We start from the raw sequence: 16,768 nt of genomic DNA on the forward strand, positions 1-16,768 counted from the left end.
TTATGCAAAAAGTATCCATAAGGATGGTCTTAATATATTATTTTGTGAATTTGCCATGATTTGAGTGTTCACTGTTTTTACCAATCCGTGTTAAAAGTTAAACATTCATGTTGAAACATAATCACAGTATCAAAAAACTATGTCTCTAAGATAGATATTCCTTTGTAAATTGTAAATCGCTTTGTAAATTGCTTGTTTCAAGTACGTTGAATCGATGCAAAAGGCCTTTCCGCTCGCTACGTGCCAGATGGCACAGCTTAGCTCAAGTTCCCTCTTAGGTTGTCAATACAACAATTGAATCCAACGCCAGTGGAAATTCTACTTTGAAATAAGTTGACTTCTAATAACTTGAATCTCTTATGGAAATTAGGGACATGGGGGGATAAGGGGGTTAAAAGGGTCAATGTTGTAAAATTTTCTACGATTCGTCGATTGTCCTGAACCTGTCCTAAGCTGCTAAGCGTGACACCCGACGCAGTGGCGGATCCAGGGGTGGTGGCGGGGTGACATGTCACCCCCCTTTTGGGCGAAAAAAAAAAAACAGCGTTTAAAAATGAAAAGATAAATCGTTGCAAATTATTATAGCCGAATTGGATTTATCGCGATGCTATTCACTGGACGGAAATCAAGCAAAGTTCGTGACAGAAAGCCAGGCCACTGCACTAGGCGAAACAAGGCATGCATTTTGAATCAGAATGTTCTGACTGGCGAAACGGAAAAGCACTTTTCAACAACATTTTTTAACACTAAAAGCTCTAAAATCACCGTGAGACCGGTGAGATCCCCTAATGGATAGCAAAAGCGTAAGAATTTTATAGCAGTTGGTTGAATTTAATGCTTTTGGGTCTCTACTAATTCAGAACTTTAATAACGCGATTTCCACAAACAGGGGAAATAAATGTATTCTCAAATTTTTTTCGAAAGATTTTGTAACATTAAATATATATTCCTTAAAATCTGAAAAAAAAATCGAGACAGCCTGTCAAAAAAGTCTCCGCCCTTTTCTAAATCCTAGATCCGCCACTGCTGACGTGGGAAGTTTCGATATCATATCAATGAATTAAGATCATTAAGCCATGGACCTATATGCTGCCCAGTTTTCGATCGCAAATGATCGATAAAGGAGGTTGAGATGGCGTACTCTATATTCATGATCGATAAAGGAGGTTGAGATGGCGTACTCTATATTCATGACCGATAAAGGAGGTTGAGATGGCGTACTCTATATTCATGATCGATAAAGGAGGTTGAGATGGCGTACTCTATATTCATGATCGTAACCGGCTTATAGGATGTTTGCTTTTCAATTCAAACAGTCTGGTCCGATTTGCTTGTAAGATCTTTTATTGCCGCAACTTCTACAGATCTTTTATTGCCGAACTTCTACTTGAATGTTATTGAAATTCAGTCTATCCTACAACAAAAACGTGTCCACTCCATAACTTAGTATAACATGATCTATGGTGAATTATCAAAAGCGATATGATATTTTAATATTCCTAATAGCAAAGACCATAATATGCATAATGTCCCCCTAGTCGGAGCCTTTGGAAAGGACCCGTTGACTGGCACTCGAATATGAAAAGCTCGTCGCAAGATCTAACAAAAATGACCTCCGCTTAAGATTGAAAAGCTAAGTTTGGAGCCAATGTCATAGTAAAGAATCACAAGTATGGAAGCGTTTTTTTTTTCTTATAAGCGATAAAATCGACCTAAACACAATAGCGCAGAATGAGGCAGACAACACGATTGATTTAAAAACGAGCTTTGTATTCTAGAACCCAACAATATTTTTATTTCAGAAGGAATTCGTTCGGCATTGAATCATCCTCATTCGCTCTATTTTTAGAGCAATTTTATTTTTTTTTATTACAAAATGGGAAAATTGACGCGCCCACAAAACCTAGACGTTTATCTCTTTTATCATATTATCAATGGACATATGGAATGATGATAACAAAAAGTATCACAGTGTTCCTTTTTAAAAAGAGTTTGTTTTGTTCAGTTTCTTTATACAAGGTAAAAAAGATAAAGAAGCAGCGAATTAAAGTTTCAACAAGCCATACAACAATCATGACCATATCCATACGGGGGGGGGGGGGGGGGGGGGGTGGATTGGGTGGATATCCACACCCCCTTTTTGAGTAAAAAAAAATCGAAAAGTCACTTTGTTTGAAGAAAATAAATGCCTGAGGGACAGGAGGTACTGTCTATTTTCCTTTGCCAGCTTGACTTTGCTGACGCGACAAATCCAATTCATCTTGAAGTATTGTATGATCTATGTAGCGACATATCAAGAACCACTGGATCAGTTATAGGCCGTCTAGCTGGCCATTATCCACCCCCAATTTTAAATCCTGGATACGCCCCTGCATAAATCCGGTTGAATTTTGTTGAACGGGAGTCGAATGGATTTTTATTATGTTGTAGCCGAGCACATAAATCATCATCCAACTCGCATTCTATTTATTTATAGCATATTCGAGTGTTACAACGGTCTGGAATGCCCGTGACATGTAATGCCAAACGGGAACATATGAACTGTCCTCAATTAATATTTTTCTATTTCGCATAATAAGACATGTTTAACTTAATTCACGGACGTAAGACTTACACTTTATGGGTTAACTTGACATAACGAACAGCTAGTGGTAAAAAAATTTAAGATTGACACCTGTCAACTTGGACCTGTCAAAATGATTCTATCCTCATATGAATTAAGGCATTTCTTTGCTACGATTGTTAGCTAATGATGGACGATTGTGTACCATTTTATCGCAAATTCCGGTACTTTTGGTAGTTTAATAAATGTTGCAGAATCGTCACACTAAAAGAATTCCATCTCCACCTGCTAATCCAAGCCAGTGACTGAGATACATTTCAATAAAATATCGTTAATAAGTTATTAGTAACGTTAATCGTGGGTGTTTTTTTTTAAGTTTTCTGGTGTATTTTCAATTGTAAGCAATAATAAATTAGTGGCTGATCGACATTCTTTAATTTTCAAGTGGTGAGGGAGGGGGAAGTAGGATATTGAAAATAAACCGTGTGAGCTAAAGAACTGAATAACTTTTTTTTAGAAATTCCATCAATTTTTCGCCATTGAGCTTGACTTCTCCCACATGTGTCAGAAGATTGTCAGATTGTAGATATAAATAAGCCTCTTCAGGGTGTGTAAGTGGAACGAAGGACATCCCGCGTCTGATAAATTAGGCCTCCCGGTGGTCCATACAGCCGTCTTCGTTCTCTCAGTATTCTTGCCACATGTCATTTTAAAGACTGATGTGAGTGCTTCTTAAAGAAGATACCATATTTGGTGCACGGCACTTTTTGATAAATACACCTATTTGAAAGTGTTACACCCAAGAATCCATTCGCTGTAACCTGCACTACGCTCATCTGAATCACTCTGGATCTGAATCACTCGGAATCTGAATCACTCTGTATAGTACATAGAAATGAGAATGCCACGGCTTTACAAACCTGATTTTACGCATATTTGCTTTGTTATTTGCTACCACTGCGGATTTCGAGTGTAAACTTATATTTGAAATGGGTGTGTTTATATCTGTTTGCGATAAGTAAGAGGAATATGCATTAGGGTAAATGCTAATATCTGGCATTTTATCTGTTATGACTATTGTCACGGAGGAAAATAACGCAATATAGAATAACATTATATTGGATAACCTTATATTTTTTTTAGTAAGTCGCCGACCTTTCCTGAAGTTAATGGACAGTCAAAAACATGTTTTGTTTAGTTAGACGATTTATCTTGACGAAAAGGAGGAGAAAAGTTAGGTCTGAGTTCACACAAGGTTTACCTTAAGTAGGCTTCAGACCTAGCCGTCGGTAGAATTAGATTTTAGTACATTTTAAGTCTTTGACTGCAAAAATGGTTGGAATGCTGTTAATCATATTAATCACGTGTGTCACTTGTCATGCGCACTAACAGTGTAACATGTTAGTGTGTGACATCGGTAGCCGTAGCAACATTGTAAACATTATGTAAGTCACGGTAGCCCAATGATAACAAACCGACACACCCATGTGGGGTAGTTCGTTTCTCGGACGTCCATTGGCTAAGCCCTTATCGGAACATGTCCAAAAAGCTTACCCATGGCTGTCAGTGTCGGACTACCTAAGGGATCACGCCATAGGAGCATATAAAAAGGGTGCGTACCGAAGCCCCATTACACTTGTGAGTAGAGCTTGTAGGGACCTTAAGCAAGGACGACGGCGACGGCTCGGACAACGCGATCGAAAAAGATGTTTTCGCGCGTAGTGATCAATAATAATTTAATTGCAATGGAATAAGCAAAACATTATAGTCAGAGAGAAATAAAAATAAACTAAGAACATTATTTCTAAAGCGGCGAACGTAATTATTGGACTTTACAGTGCAAACGTCAGCGTCTTCAATTGACCGTGAAACGTCATAAATTCCGTTGAGAAAAGCCCCCAAAATCGCGACCTCGGCGAATCCAAAATCTTGTCTCGTTTGGGAATAGCGCGTAGTCAGACACAAGCTTTTGGGGCGGTTTGTATGGTTTTGATTGTTTGGTTTGATTGACTACGCGCTATTCCCAAAGGAAGGAAGGAATTTTCGATTATGAGAGGTCGCGCAACAACGAATTTGACTATAAGGGCGAAGGGCCTAACCGAGCGCGGATAGAAAGTGTTCTTGCGAATTTGTACAAACGGGGAAAGGTTTAATTTTGAAACAATTATTTTCTTATTTACATAATTCACACAGATTGCCCAATATTCGATAACAAAATATTTCCGAATAAGAGCCGGCTAGCAGGCTAGCCCAAATGGTATTCATTCACATTTGTCGCATAAAATTCATGTGACAGGCCTTAATTAATACGACGTATATGCCAGGCCGCGCCACACACGATTTGATTCGACTCGACGACACAAACTTGATTCTACAGCGATATATCTTCGCGATAATAAGTGTTTTTTTAGTTGCAATAGTGACACTGTTTTTTGACTTCACTGATATTGTGTTGAGTACATTGTAGGTGATGAAGCTGGTATCTTGATAAAGTTTTTATTATTTAATCAAACGCAACAACGTTGATTCGCCTGTGCACTACAGGGCCGTAGCAAGGGGTGGGGCACTGGGGGGCACGTGCCCCTCCAATATTTTCAAAAATTCTAAGGAAATGACCAGTAGGGGCGTGGTTTTGCCCCCCATTGTTTTCTTAAAGTTGCTCTATCCTGCCCCCCCCCCCCCCCAATAATTTGAAGCATGCTAAGGCTATTTACTAAGCTTTTAGTCTTCTCGGGTGCACTGGAAGCTGTTATTGCGCTAAGGTGAAGTTTGTCCCAGTCATAAGGAGAAGAAAAATATCAGCCTGGATATACTTGGCACTGTGTTGTTATACTGCGCCTCATTGAGTTGATGACATCCTGATGACATGGAATTGTCTCATAACAGTGGTAAAACCCCGAGGGCGGGGGGGGGGGGTTCTTCCCATGTCGACTTGATAGGGATGCTCGTCGTATTTTTAGGGGTCAAAATCGGGCCTCAGGTATTTTTAGGGGGTATCCGAGAAAAAAAATAGGCTTTTCTCTTAGAAATGGTATTTTTAAGGCTCCTGAGGTATTGTTTAGGGTAGCTATTTTGGTCGTGCAGTTATTTTTTAGGTATTTTTCGAATTTCCGACGAGCATCCCTATCACTTTTACCTTGAAGACCCCCCCCCCCCCCCCCCCCCTTATGAAAACCTTTTGTCTGTTAAGAAAACAAGGATAATATAAGCTTTCAGACACAGCTGGGAAGAAGCCAATAGAAAGTAGCATTATTTTAAATGGGTGTATTCTCTCTTTCCAATTTATTTTATTGATAGTCTCTCCTATAAATCTTTTATTTTCAAGGGAATTCTGTGATATTTTAAATAAACATGATTTCCCGCAATTTAACGCGGAAATTCTCGACGTGCACAACACTAGGGCGACAAAAAAGTGAAAAAATGAATGGAGCGGAATTCCAAATATGTAAGTGAATGGTTTCTACAGCGTGCTTATTAACTACTTTATATATCAATGCACGCAGATGACGTACTCAGCAGCATTTCTACTTATTATCTGTTGTTGGCCTCATGCCAAGCGCAGGGGTAACCAAGCCCTCGACTACGCCCACAGACCAAGCGTGCCAAGATTCTGATCCTAGGCGCGGGTGTGGCTGGACTCAACGCCGCAAAAGTCTTAACTGACGCGGGTTTCGATGATTTCCTGGTCCTGGAGGAACAAGATCGGACTGGCGGGCGATTCAAGCAGGCGAGCGTGGGAGGAATAAAGATTGAGGAGGGGACTGGAAACTGGGTGCACTAAGTGACCGAGGAGGATCCCTCGTGGAAGCTGCCACAGAAGCACAAGCTCAACGGGAAATTCACCAACTACAGAAATATCATATGAGGTATGGATGGCCTTATTACTTTTCTCAAACAATAGGTAATTCCAGCTATAAGCATGAGTGCGCACTCGACAAGTAAACTTCACCTCAAGTCTCAACTACCCTCATTTAGCGCGCGCTTCGTTTGGTGCGTGCGTTGCATTCTGGTAGTTGAGGTAGGTTTCTACGGTAATGCGCGCAAACGCTTTTAGCTTGAATAGCCTATTGCTTACGAGTGCCCTCTCCCAATAGAAAGATCTTCGTTTCCTTGCATTATCTCTGTGACAACACATTCCCCTGAAGAAAAAACCTGCCATGCAGCTGTCTGGATTATAATATTTTTTGTACAATTTTCGTTATTTTACACAGGGGCTCACAAGCAGAGTAATAAAAGTAAAGGCAACCATGGAAGAGATTGAGTCCTCTCACTCCGTGAGCAATTTGCCAAGACTCTTGACAGCAGTTTCTTGTTTCGATTTAATTCTTATTTACAGGAGGTTTAAACGAAAAAGCTGATTGAGCTTAGCCATGTTTTCTTACCGTTTTTCTTTTGTTTTACTACTGTTGTATGTGCAATCTTTCTGATTAGGGACCAAAAAGGTAAAGATGTGACAAACAAGAAGACAATCGAGAGGTTCAACCCAGCGATGGATAGGGCGGAGACCCTTTCAAGTAAACGCAAAGAGGAAAGAAAGCCCGATATGTCTCTTACAATCGGACTCTCCTTGGTCGGCTGGAAGCCCAGGAACCCTGTGGATAACGTCATTGAGTATCTGGGTGTGGACTTCGAAGACCCGGACAAACCCAAGCTCGACTCTTTCTCGGCTGAAGTTCGTGGTAAAGACTTCTTCGTGGTTGACTCGAGAGGTTATGGGCACATTTGGAAAGAGATGGCCAGGGAGTTTGAGGACAAGATTATATTAAACGCATTTCCTTATAATGTAAAAAAAATTGTGGGGGCACATGCCCCAAGCGCCCCATCCCCTGCTACGGCCCTGCGGGCTCAAAATGTATGATCACGCTAAGTTCAAACTTGGTATTAAATAAATAATAAAATCCCACCAAACTACTTTCCAAAATAGCTAAGAATTCCATCTACACTACATTAAAGGCAGCACAATCAAGTACAAATATTTTTTTTTAGATTTCTTTATTTTTTATCTCATAGAAGAATGAACGGCTCATTTTAACTCGATATGTTTACAACAAACTAAGTCACAACGTAGCGTAATGTGTGATTTTCAGAAATATGATTCATGCCCCGCAGGGGAAATTGGAAATTCGCTGAGGGTTGGCTCTTTTACTGCCAATTTCCAGAAAATATTTTTATTTACACAAACAGTGATATTGGCTCCTTCGTGGGGTGTAAAAATCCGGGTGTTGGGAATTTGGGGCGAGGACGAGGGACGAGGGTCTTTTCTGGAATAACAGTTTTATTTGTATGGACACCGGCTGTAACTATAATTGTGTGTGTCATTTTGAAATAACTTATTTGTGCTTCCATTAATGCTCATGTAGTTTTGCTTAACTTCAATTTGTTTCTTTCTTGAAGATCACTTACTCAAATTCCTCAGTGACAGTGATGACAGAGGACGGCAGAGTATCTGAAGGCGACTACGCTCTCTCTACATGTAGCACCAGCGTCCTTGCAAGAGACATGGTCAAGTTTAATCCCCCTCTGCCGGAATGGAAAATGAGGGCCATCTACAAAGTCCCCATGCGCTTTTACACCAAGATCTTCATGACTTTTCCCACTGCTTTTTGTGACGATCACGAGTTCATCTTGTACGCAGACAGGAATCGTGGCTATTACCCGATCTGGATGGAGCAAGATTCTACACATGACGGTCACTGGAGACGAGTCGCTAAAAGTCGAGGGTCGGAGTGATAAGCTGAACCAGAAAGAGATCCTTCGGGAGCTGAGGAATGTGTATGGGAAAGACATCCAAGAACCGACAAGTTAGTATTATTTAATGGGGGCGTTTTAGTGATATAGAAAATGAATGAATGGTAGCCAGGGGCGGATGTAGCTTTACGCTAAAGGGTGGTATTATTATTTTTTAGTTATATATGGATTTCTGGCAGCTAAAAGGGAGGGTTTAAACCCCCTAAACCCTCCCCCTAGATCCGCTACTAGGTAGCTACAAGTATCAAATAAAAGTGATATTTGCTACATCACCATCATCAACCTCATCATCATCACCACCACCACCACTAATTTGTCATCAATAGTGCCATCACCAACCTCATTATCAACACCACTTTATCAATATCAACACTAACGACGTCGTCAACCCGTCACTGCAATGTTATCATCATCACCTACATCATCAATAATCTAGCTGATACATTCCATTACCCTCATAATGACCACCACTGTTTTTATTGTTTATATATTTCTTCCATTTCTCTAATGTTTATCATTCCGCAGACATTTTCTACAGTAGATGGTCACGCAACAGGTTCACTCGCGGATCCTACCCTAACGTGATGGTCGGCACAACCTCTGAAGACTTCGATAACCTCCAAGGCTCTGTCAGACGCCTGTACTTCGCGGGTGACGCCACGAGCGAGGACTGGTGGGGCTTCGCCCAGGCCGCTTACCACCAGGAGGAGAAATGCCCGGGAGATCCTCATGTGTGTATCAAGGGTCCATTCTGCCCCAAGTACATCCCCAAGGCGAATGTTGTACAGGCAGTGACTCTGCCACAATATGCCTCGCCGCGATCTCTTAGTACAGTGGAGTCTCGCATCCACTCGGATAACTCGACCTTCCCGCTACTTCAAACCATGTTTTGTTCCCTTGAGGGTTCGAGTAAAAAGGGTTCCCTCTGTAAAACCTGAATGCCGGAATATCTAAGAAACAATAACTACGTAATAACCTGACAGACTGCCTGAGCTGATACGACTCAATGATGCCCTTTAAGTTGATTTCAAAACGAGAATGTTGCAGCAGCAATAAACCTAATTTTTAATGATGATTGTAATGATTCAGCAACTTGATTGGTGCGGCATGGGTTGATCAAAGATTTCTTTAGGGTCGGAGGCCGCCATCCCAAGTTTTTCATTTCTCTTCCGTCCATTTTTTCCCCCAAAATTTCAACTTTAAGGCAGGTAGTTTCGATTCGATGAATTTGGGGAATGATCGAAATGAGATAGATGGTTATTTCGAGATTTCTTCCCAAAACTCATCTTAATATTGAACTCCAGTGGTGAGGTGTGGCTTACAAGAACTCGTTAAATATTGGTAAATAACCACAGACACTCAGCGAGAGAGAGAGAGAGAGAGAGAGAGAGATGCCTTTTTTAATGAGGGATTCACTTAATATCACAATGATAATGTACGCATGGCCCTCAACAGAAACAAAATTAATAAAAGCTATTTACAAAACTGTTTACAGCAAAATCTTTGACGAAACTATTTACAATAACAATCCTTTGCTGATTTATAAACTTATTTACAGAGTTGTGATGTATTCTCTTAGTTTTGCGGAGAAGGCGGTGATTGACTTGGCTTGACTTGACTTGACTCAGCTCAACTCACACGGGCCCACCCGGTCCCACCCGGTTTCATATTATTTCGAAAAAAAAACAGTAAACTTTTATTGCGAAAGCCATTGTGTAGGAAATGCCACAGTCATCATTTTCTAAACAAGGTAGTTGTTCTGGCTAAACAGCTTATATTAAGTTCCCTACAGAAGACTCATTTTCGGCGCGATTTCGTAAATTTTTCGGATTTTATTATTTCAGATTCCGCTAGATTCACTCTTCTTGGAAATCAAATTATCTTTTGTCATGCAAGTTAAAAGGAAGCAATATTTTTTATATTAAAATAAAAAATCTCGAAATCTGCGTGATGAATTTTTTTCTAAACTTACAGTAACACCTAACAATACTCCAACTTGAAGCACACGAATTTTTGGCTTAAAACTGACCTGTCAAACTTCGCGATTGATTTTGATCTTTATTTCGCGCCAAAATTGTCCTCGCCAAAGTTGCACGACAGAACTGAGATCCCGGGTTGTGCATTTCGTACAGATATCTCTATTCTATGAGATAGCTTACTGTGAAGATGTGAACACTGAAAGAAACACTCTATACTATCTAAAGTACGGAAGAATATAAAAAACCTGCTACGGGTATATATTTTGAAGAGGAAATTTGTCAATCTATAAAAAAACTATAGATAAGAATCATATAAAACACACATAACCCCCTCTCACTGAAAAAAAACAATGTTATCAAAAAGTTTGCAATTAAACAGTTTTTTTTACAGTTATTTCGCACGGTTTTTTTTGTTTACGTGTTTTAGATTTTTCACTGGACTTGGGGTTCTCAAGCCCAACACCCACCCCCGCTATCCAGCATCTCTCTGAGTAAAATGCGACTTAGAACATGACGGGTTTTTGTTTTGTAGTTTATGTATTTTTTATTTGAAGGAATCGAAACGGTTAAACGGGTGGAGTCTAGAAAAAGAGTTCAAAGGCGGTAGCATAACCAAAATGGAATAGAAAAGGAGATATCTGTATGAAATGCACAAACCGGGATGCATGGGATCTCAGTTTCGCTCGTGCAAATTTGTCACATGTGAAACAAACAAGGCAGCTCGTCGATTACCATGTGTGACGCTGTCGTGAGATTCGTTTGAAGCGCGTTTATATCCTCAACTTTTGATGCTAGTTTCTCATAAAAGCAGGTTCGACATGCAACTGCATTTAGCAAGTACTTTCGGTAAGGCCTATTTTAGCCATAGCGTCGGGTAATAGTTTAGAAGAGGGGCGGCTTGGGCTCAAATGTTGAAAAGGAATAGATTCTTTAGTTTTCAAATTATCTTAATAAAAATACTCTCGAATTGACCATCTGTAATTTATTCTTGTGCAACACTGGTCCTTTTGCCCCTCTCACACAAGTTGCCTTAGGGTGTGGACTTAGCAGGGGGTGTAAATTCGGGGATGGATCTTTGTAGGCAAGAGTGCATTTATTTTTTCAAAGATTGCGAGGACAATTTTGGCGTAAAATAACGATTCATCAATCGCGAAGTTTGACAGGTCAGTTTTAAGCCAAAAATTCGTGTGCTTCAAGCGGGAGTATTGTTAGGTGTAACTGTGAATTTAGAAAAAAATTCATCGCGCAAATTTCGATATTTTTATTTAATGTAAAAAAATTGCTTCCATTTACCTTGCATGAAAAAATGAATTTGATTTCAAACAAAAGTGAATCTTGCGGGATCTGACCAAAGCATAGATGTATTAATAAAATCTGAAAAATTAACGAAAATCGAGCCGAAAATGAGTCTTCTACAGGGAACTTAGTAAAAGCTGTTAAGCCAAAACAACCTCGGCGCGCCACCGATTTTCACCAACTTTCCTCCCAGAGCTTCCTGTTTCGAGCTTTCTTTGTGGAAGAAAGGAATGATCGAGTAAAATAACACGCGTCAAAAACTTAGCTCCAAAAAAAACAGAACTAAACCCGCTTTCTTTGACACTCCTTATAGCAAAATCGCATCTTAATAGTGATCTACTGATCTGCAGTGCATGATTTCCATGATCAGTTTTTCACCTCACATTCACAGAGACACCATTATGCCAGAGAAGGGATGCGTGGGCTCAGAAAACCAGATCGTGGGCTCAGAAAACCAGATTTTCTCTTGCAACCCCCTCCTTCTCCCAAACACGGGGAAAAATTCTTCCAGCCATTTGATTTAAAACTTCACTCACGCTCTTTGTCTAGCTTATGCCATTTTGCAACTGACTTTCTCCCTATCTTATTTAAAACGACCACTGACTACGGGCTTAAAGCCGCATTGTCACCAGTTTACTTCCGGGCCATCACCAAACAATATCCGATGATTTTTAATGGATAACGCGATAAATATTTCAAAATATTGAACGCGGTGTGTCTATTGGAAGTTTCTTTGAGGATGTGATTGATAATTTAGAGCGGATGGCCTGTTAAATATCTTGGATTCTAATAGATTATTTTGTCTTTTAACGGTTGAGGTTTCCGTCGGACCTCCGGAAGTAAACTGGTGACAATGCGGCTTTAATAAAACTCTTATCAGCTTTGTGGTTGAACAGCTCTCATGTATGCAAGGCTTCTTGCTTTGGCTGTAAGCTTTAACTTGGCGAATATTTAGATTTACTGTATCCTCGTGATGTTTACTAAAACATAGTGGGCACGCAAAAGGGATTCGCCGCTATAAACGTAAAATCGGTTAAACGTAAAAAAGGTTAAATGATTGGTGGCGATCCATGAATTAATAAATAAAGAGATTTTTAATTAAAACAGATGAGATGAGGCGAAGGGCTTTTTAAATGGACTTATTAGAAAACCAATTTCACAAAATGTGCAAAATAACAAGATAAAATATAAGATTGCGTTTTGAAATATTCTGAGGAATAGGATTTGTAGAAAAGTCACCCACAACAATTGTGGAAACAGTATCGAGAAAAGTAAAACATTTTCTTTCGTTTGACAATGTTTTTTCAATAAAGGCGGTATCACAATTTGTTTGTACAGGATCGAATTCATTCTAAAATAATAAATGAATATGGAAACTTTATTTGAAAAACACAAGTATCGGGTTGTATTTGCGAATATGATTAAGGCAAACCAAACATATCATCTAGATTAAACAAAATAGAATGCGAAAGACAAGACCTTTGGCCTTAGTAGAAAAATAGCATCTACACGCTATTCACATTTCATCCTCACTCACTCAAAGCGCTTAGGGGGAATTGTATTACTTTGGGTAAGCGATTTTAGGTTGGGGTTATGGTTTTATATCGTCTGCTTTACTAAATTATCCGCGGGAACACCAAAGTGATAGCCATTGCGCAATACACGTGCTCACCATTAAAAACAAAAGCAACGATTAGTACAAATCTAAGTAAGCCTTCCGAAATAAACTCATTGTTCTATTCTAATTGCCTTTCTCGTGAAAGTTGAGGTTTCCTCTTTCTTGACGGAGCTTTTCACTCAAATATAATTTTCTATAGTGAATATATCTTAGAATTCGATCATCGAAAGCGTCCCCACAGCATGTTATTTCGTTAAATGTTGAATCATTCCAATTCGAGATACTCCATCGGGTCTTTCGGGAGGAACTACAACCCCGAATTTGAGCCGGCATAAGTCCAATCGCATTTGCTATAACCCCAAGAAATGCATCTTCGACTGCAAAGGCTCTACGCTTTGCCACTTCCTCTAAAATTGCCGGAAGAACCGGCCTTGATAATAGGTAGAACGCTCCTCTGCAGTACGGGGGGTAATAACTTGGCTCATATACGAGCGGACTCACACTGTATTTAGCCCATGGCCACCGTAATACGGTGTTATTGTTAACTACTTCCCCCGCATATAATCTTTGGGGAGAGCCTATTTCTTCTACCCATTCCACAACTCTTGGAATATTCAGAAAAACGTCCTCGTCTGCTTTGAATACGTACTTGCAGCGCTGAGTGCTAGCCCACTTTAAGCCGACAAAAACTTTAACAACCAAATTTCTGTACGTCTCCTCAAAGCTACCGATGAGCAAGTCATTTTTTTCGGAATGTTCTCTTCTCAGGGCAGAATCCACATGTCCAAGTCCGCCCAAGACAAAAACTAGCTTGACCTTCTTATCAGATTTTCCTTTGCTGTCTGTTGATGTTATTGACCCCCATGTTTCGCGAATCGCCTGCCTTTGAATGAATGACTCGGGGGTCGAAAGGACTAACACAATCAAAAACAGATCTTGAGAGTTCATGCGAGGCCCTAAAACTGGATCTCTGAGCGACGCACCTACGTCCAGTTCGTAGTTATAATCTAGCAACATACTCCTAATCAGTAAAAGCACTAGAATGCCCATAAAAACCCTGATATACCGAATGCGAAACTTTGGTCGTATCATCATCGCAGCATCACGGCAGAAATAACATGGTGATTCTCCGAGCTCTGGACTGCGGCACATCCCTGGAGTGTCTTGCATTTTCGAAAACACTGAGATAATATCCGGTAATTGTGAAAGGGCAAGAATAACAGGAAGTTCTTAGCCGTCGGTGTGCGCGCGAAGTCTTGTACCGGCGTATAAGCGCAAAGTTTTTGTATAGATGAAGTGTTAGGTATCAGATGACAGGTTCTGTTAATGATTAGCTTTCGCAGAGATAACAAAACACACACGCGGTATATTGCAAAAGCCGATCTAATCGAACATAAAGCAGACTATGGGCATTAGTAGTGACTTATTTATTTATTTATTTATTTATTTATTTATTTATTTATTTATTTATTTATTTATTTATTTATTTATTTATTTATTTATTTATTTATTTATTTATTTATTTATTTATTTATTTATTTATTTATTTATTTATTTATTTATTTATTTATTTATTTATTTATTTATTTATTTATTTATTTATTTATTTATTTATTTATTTTGGGGGGAGGGGGGAGGCATAGGGTGAAAGCAGGCTAATGCTTGCTCTCGCCCTCTTGTCGTATTAGAAATGTTCAATACATAGGGCTTATTTGCCGGGTGGGAGGTCCGTATCGTGAAATACCGTGACCGAGGTCTTGAAAATACTGACCGAGGCCTTATTTATTTTGCGAGCAGCGCGCGCAAAATATCAATTCTCGGACCTAGGGCAGAAATAGCAATCTCCGGACCAGCTCTATTAGCCAATCAAAATGCAGGACTCGTTACCGTGACCGCTAAAAAAACTTGATTATTTGCAAGAAAACCTTACGCGATTGAGATCCTAAACTTGATTAACGATATTAAAGTACAAGTTTCTAATAGCATAGCACTGGAGGTAGCATAAAGATGGCGGGGGAATTGCCTTTTCTTCGTTGCGTACTTCAAAAGCACACTTAGCGAACACACGTCTTGGCACCAGTCGGGCCAAGACGGAACGCTAGCACATTGTATTATCCGTGAAGTTCGGCAACCATAGACAGCAGCTTTCGTCCTTTAGGACTTAACAGTATGTCAGCATTGCGTATTTTGCTGTGATTGAGTACTCTTCATCGAAAAGAGAGCAGCTCAAGCCTTTTGTTTCAATCAGGTTTCACGAGACGCCAGATGTAACTCGTCGAATAGCCTGCGTTGAAAGCCCAAAGGGTTGGAAGGAAGAAAGACGAGACGAGTCGTGCGCGCTAGGAAAGACGATGCCAGGCCCGTACCCAGGATTTTTCTTGGGGGGGGGGGGGGGGGGGGGGGGGGGGGGGGGGAAGCGAAATCCAAACAAGTGGACCTATTTTTTTCGGGGGGGAGGGAGTTTTCTGGTAAAAATCTGACCACCCCCGGTCAGCAGTATCCACCCGGCCTTTGCAGTATCTTCACGAGGCGTTTATTGTCGGATTTGGCTACGTACCAGAGTGATCTAGCTTATGCTTTATAGTCTACAAAAAGCACTTCCATTGGGAACCGAAAGTGGACCTTCGGCCGTTGTGTGTGTGTGTGTGTGTGTGTGTGTGTGTGGGGGGGGGGGGGGGGGGGGTTCGTTTGCACCCGCCGCACCCCCCTGGGTACGGGCCTGGATGCGCGCATCTATCCCTCTCCTTAGCGCGCGCGCCCTCGTCTTTCCTGTTGCGCGCTAGTGGCCTAAAGAACTTGCACTTTCGCAATTACCGGATGTTATCTCAGTGTTTTCGCAAATGCCCCTTCTCTTCAAGACACTCCAGGGATGTGTGGCAGCCCAAAGCTCGGAGAATAGAGAGAATCACCATATTATCACTGCCGTGATGCTGCGATGATAATACGACCAAAGTTTCGCATTCGGTGTATCGGCGGTTTTACGGGCATTCTGGTGCTTGTACTGATTAGGAGTATGTTGCTAGATTATATAACTTCAACCACAAAGCTGATAAGAGGTTTATTAAAACCGTTGTCAATGGTAGGATAGGGAGAAAGACAGTTGCGAAATGACATAAGCTAGACAAAGAGCGTGAGTTAAGTTTTAAAATCAAATGACTGGAAGAGTTTTTACCTCGTGTTGGGAGAAGAATGGAGGGGGGGGGGAGGGGTTACTTTTGGCACAAATTGTGGTGTCTCTATGTGAATTTGAGGTGAAAAACTGATCATGGAAATCATGCACTGTAGATTAGAAGATCACTACTAAAGGTGAGCTTTTGCTATTAGGAGTGTCAAAGAAAGCAGGTTTATTTCTGTTTTCTTTGGAGCTATGATGTTTTTGACGCGTGTAATTCTAGGCGATCGTTTCTTTCTTCCACAAAAAAAGCTCGAAACCGGAAGCTCAGGGGCGTAGGCAGAGGGATTGCCCAGGGTGCCCGGGGGTCCCCTTTTTCTGGCAGCCAAAAATGCAGTAAATGTGTGAAACAATAAGAGAGAGAAAATGCCTCGAAGGGGCCGTTTGGCTGT

The 16,768-nt window shown here is 40.6% G+C and overlaps 2 protein-coding genes across 4 annotated transcripts; one reads left to right on the forward strand and one right to left on the reverse strand.

Moving 5' to 3' along the window:
• Nucleotides 1–6,018: 6,018 nt before the first annotated feature.
• Nucleotides 6,019–9,872, forward strand: LOC5507796 (polyamine oxidase 1-like). 3 transcript variants are annotated; one of them, XM_048733036.1, is made up of 3 exons: nt 6,019–6,429; nt 7,958–8,364; nt 8,837–9,872. In XM_048733036.1, exons 2-3 carry the CDS (start codon nt 8,247–8,249, stop codon nt 9,247–9,249), a joined length of 531 nt encoding a protein of 176 aa, XP_048588993.1. In that variant the 5' UTR covers nt 6,019–6,429; nt 7,958–8,246; the 3' UTR covers nt 9,250–9,872. The 3 variants fall into 3 exon arrangements, with proteins under 3 accessions (XP_048588993.1, XP_048588992.1, XP_048588991.1); XM_048733035.1 differs by lacking the exon at nt 6,019–6,429 and adding an exon at nt 6,465–7,242; XM_048733034.1 differs by lacking the exon at nt 6,019–6,429 and having other exon boundaries at nt 6,465–8,364.
• A 3,074-nt stretch (nt 9,873–12,946) lies between these two features.
• Nucleotides 12,947–14,513, reverse strand: LOC5507800 (beta-1,3-galactosyltransferase 1). The gene has a single exon (XM_032376553.2). It carries the CDS (start codon nt 14,372–14,374, stop codon nt 13,328–13,330), a length of 1,047 nt encoding a protein of 348 aa, XP_032232444.1. The 5' UTR covers nt 14,375–14,513; the 3' UTR covers nt 12,947–13,327.
• Nucleotides 14,514–16,768: the final 2,255 nt, after the last annotated feature.

Source organism: Nematostella vectensis, chromosome 9, assembly GCF_932526225.1.
Source record: "Nematostella vectensis chromosome 9, jaNemVect1.1, whole genome shotgun sequence".
NCBI classification, from domain to species: domain Eukaryota; kingdom Metazoa; phylum Cnidaria; class Anthozoa; order Actiniaria; family Edwardsiidae; genus Nematostella; species Nematostella vectensis.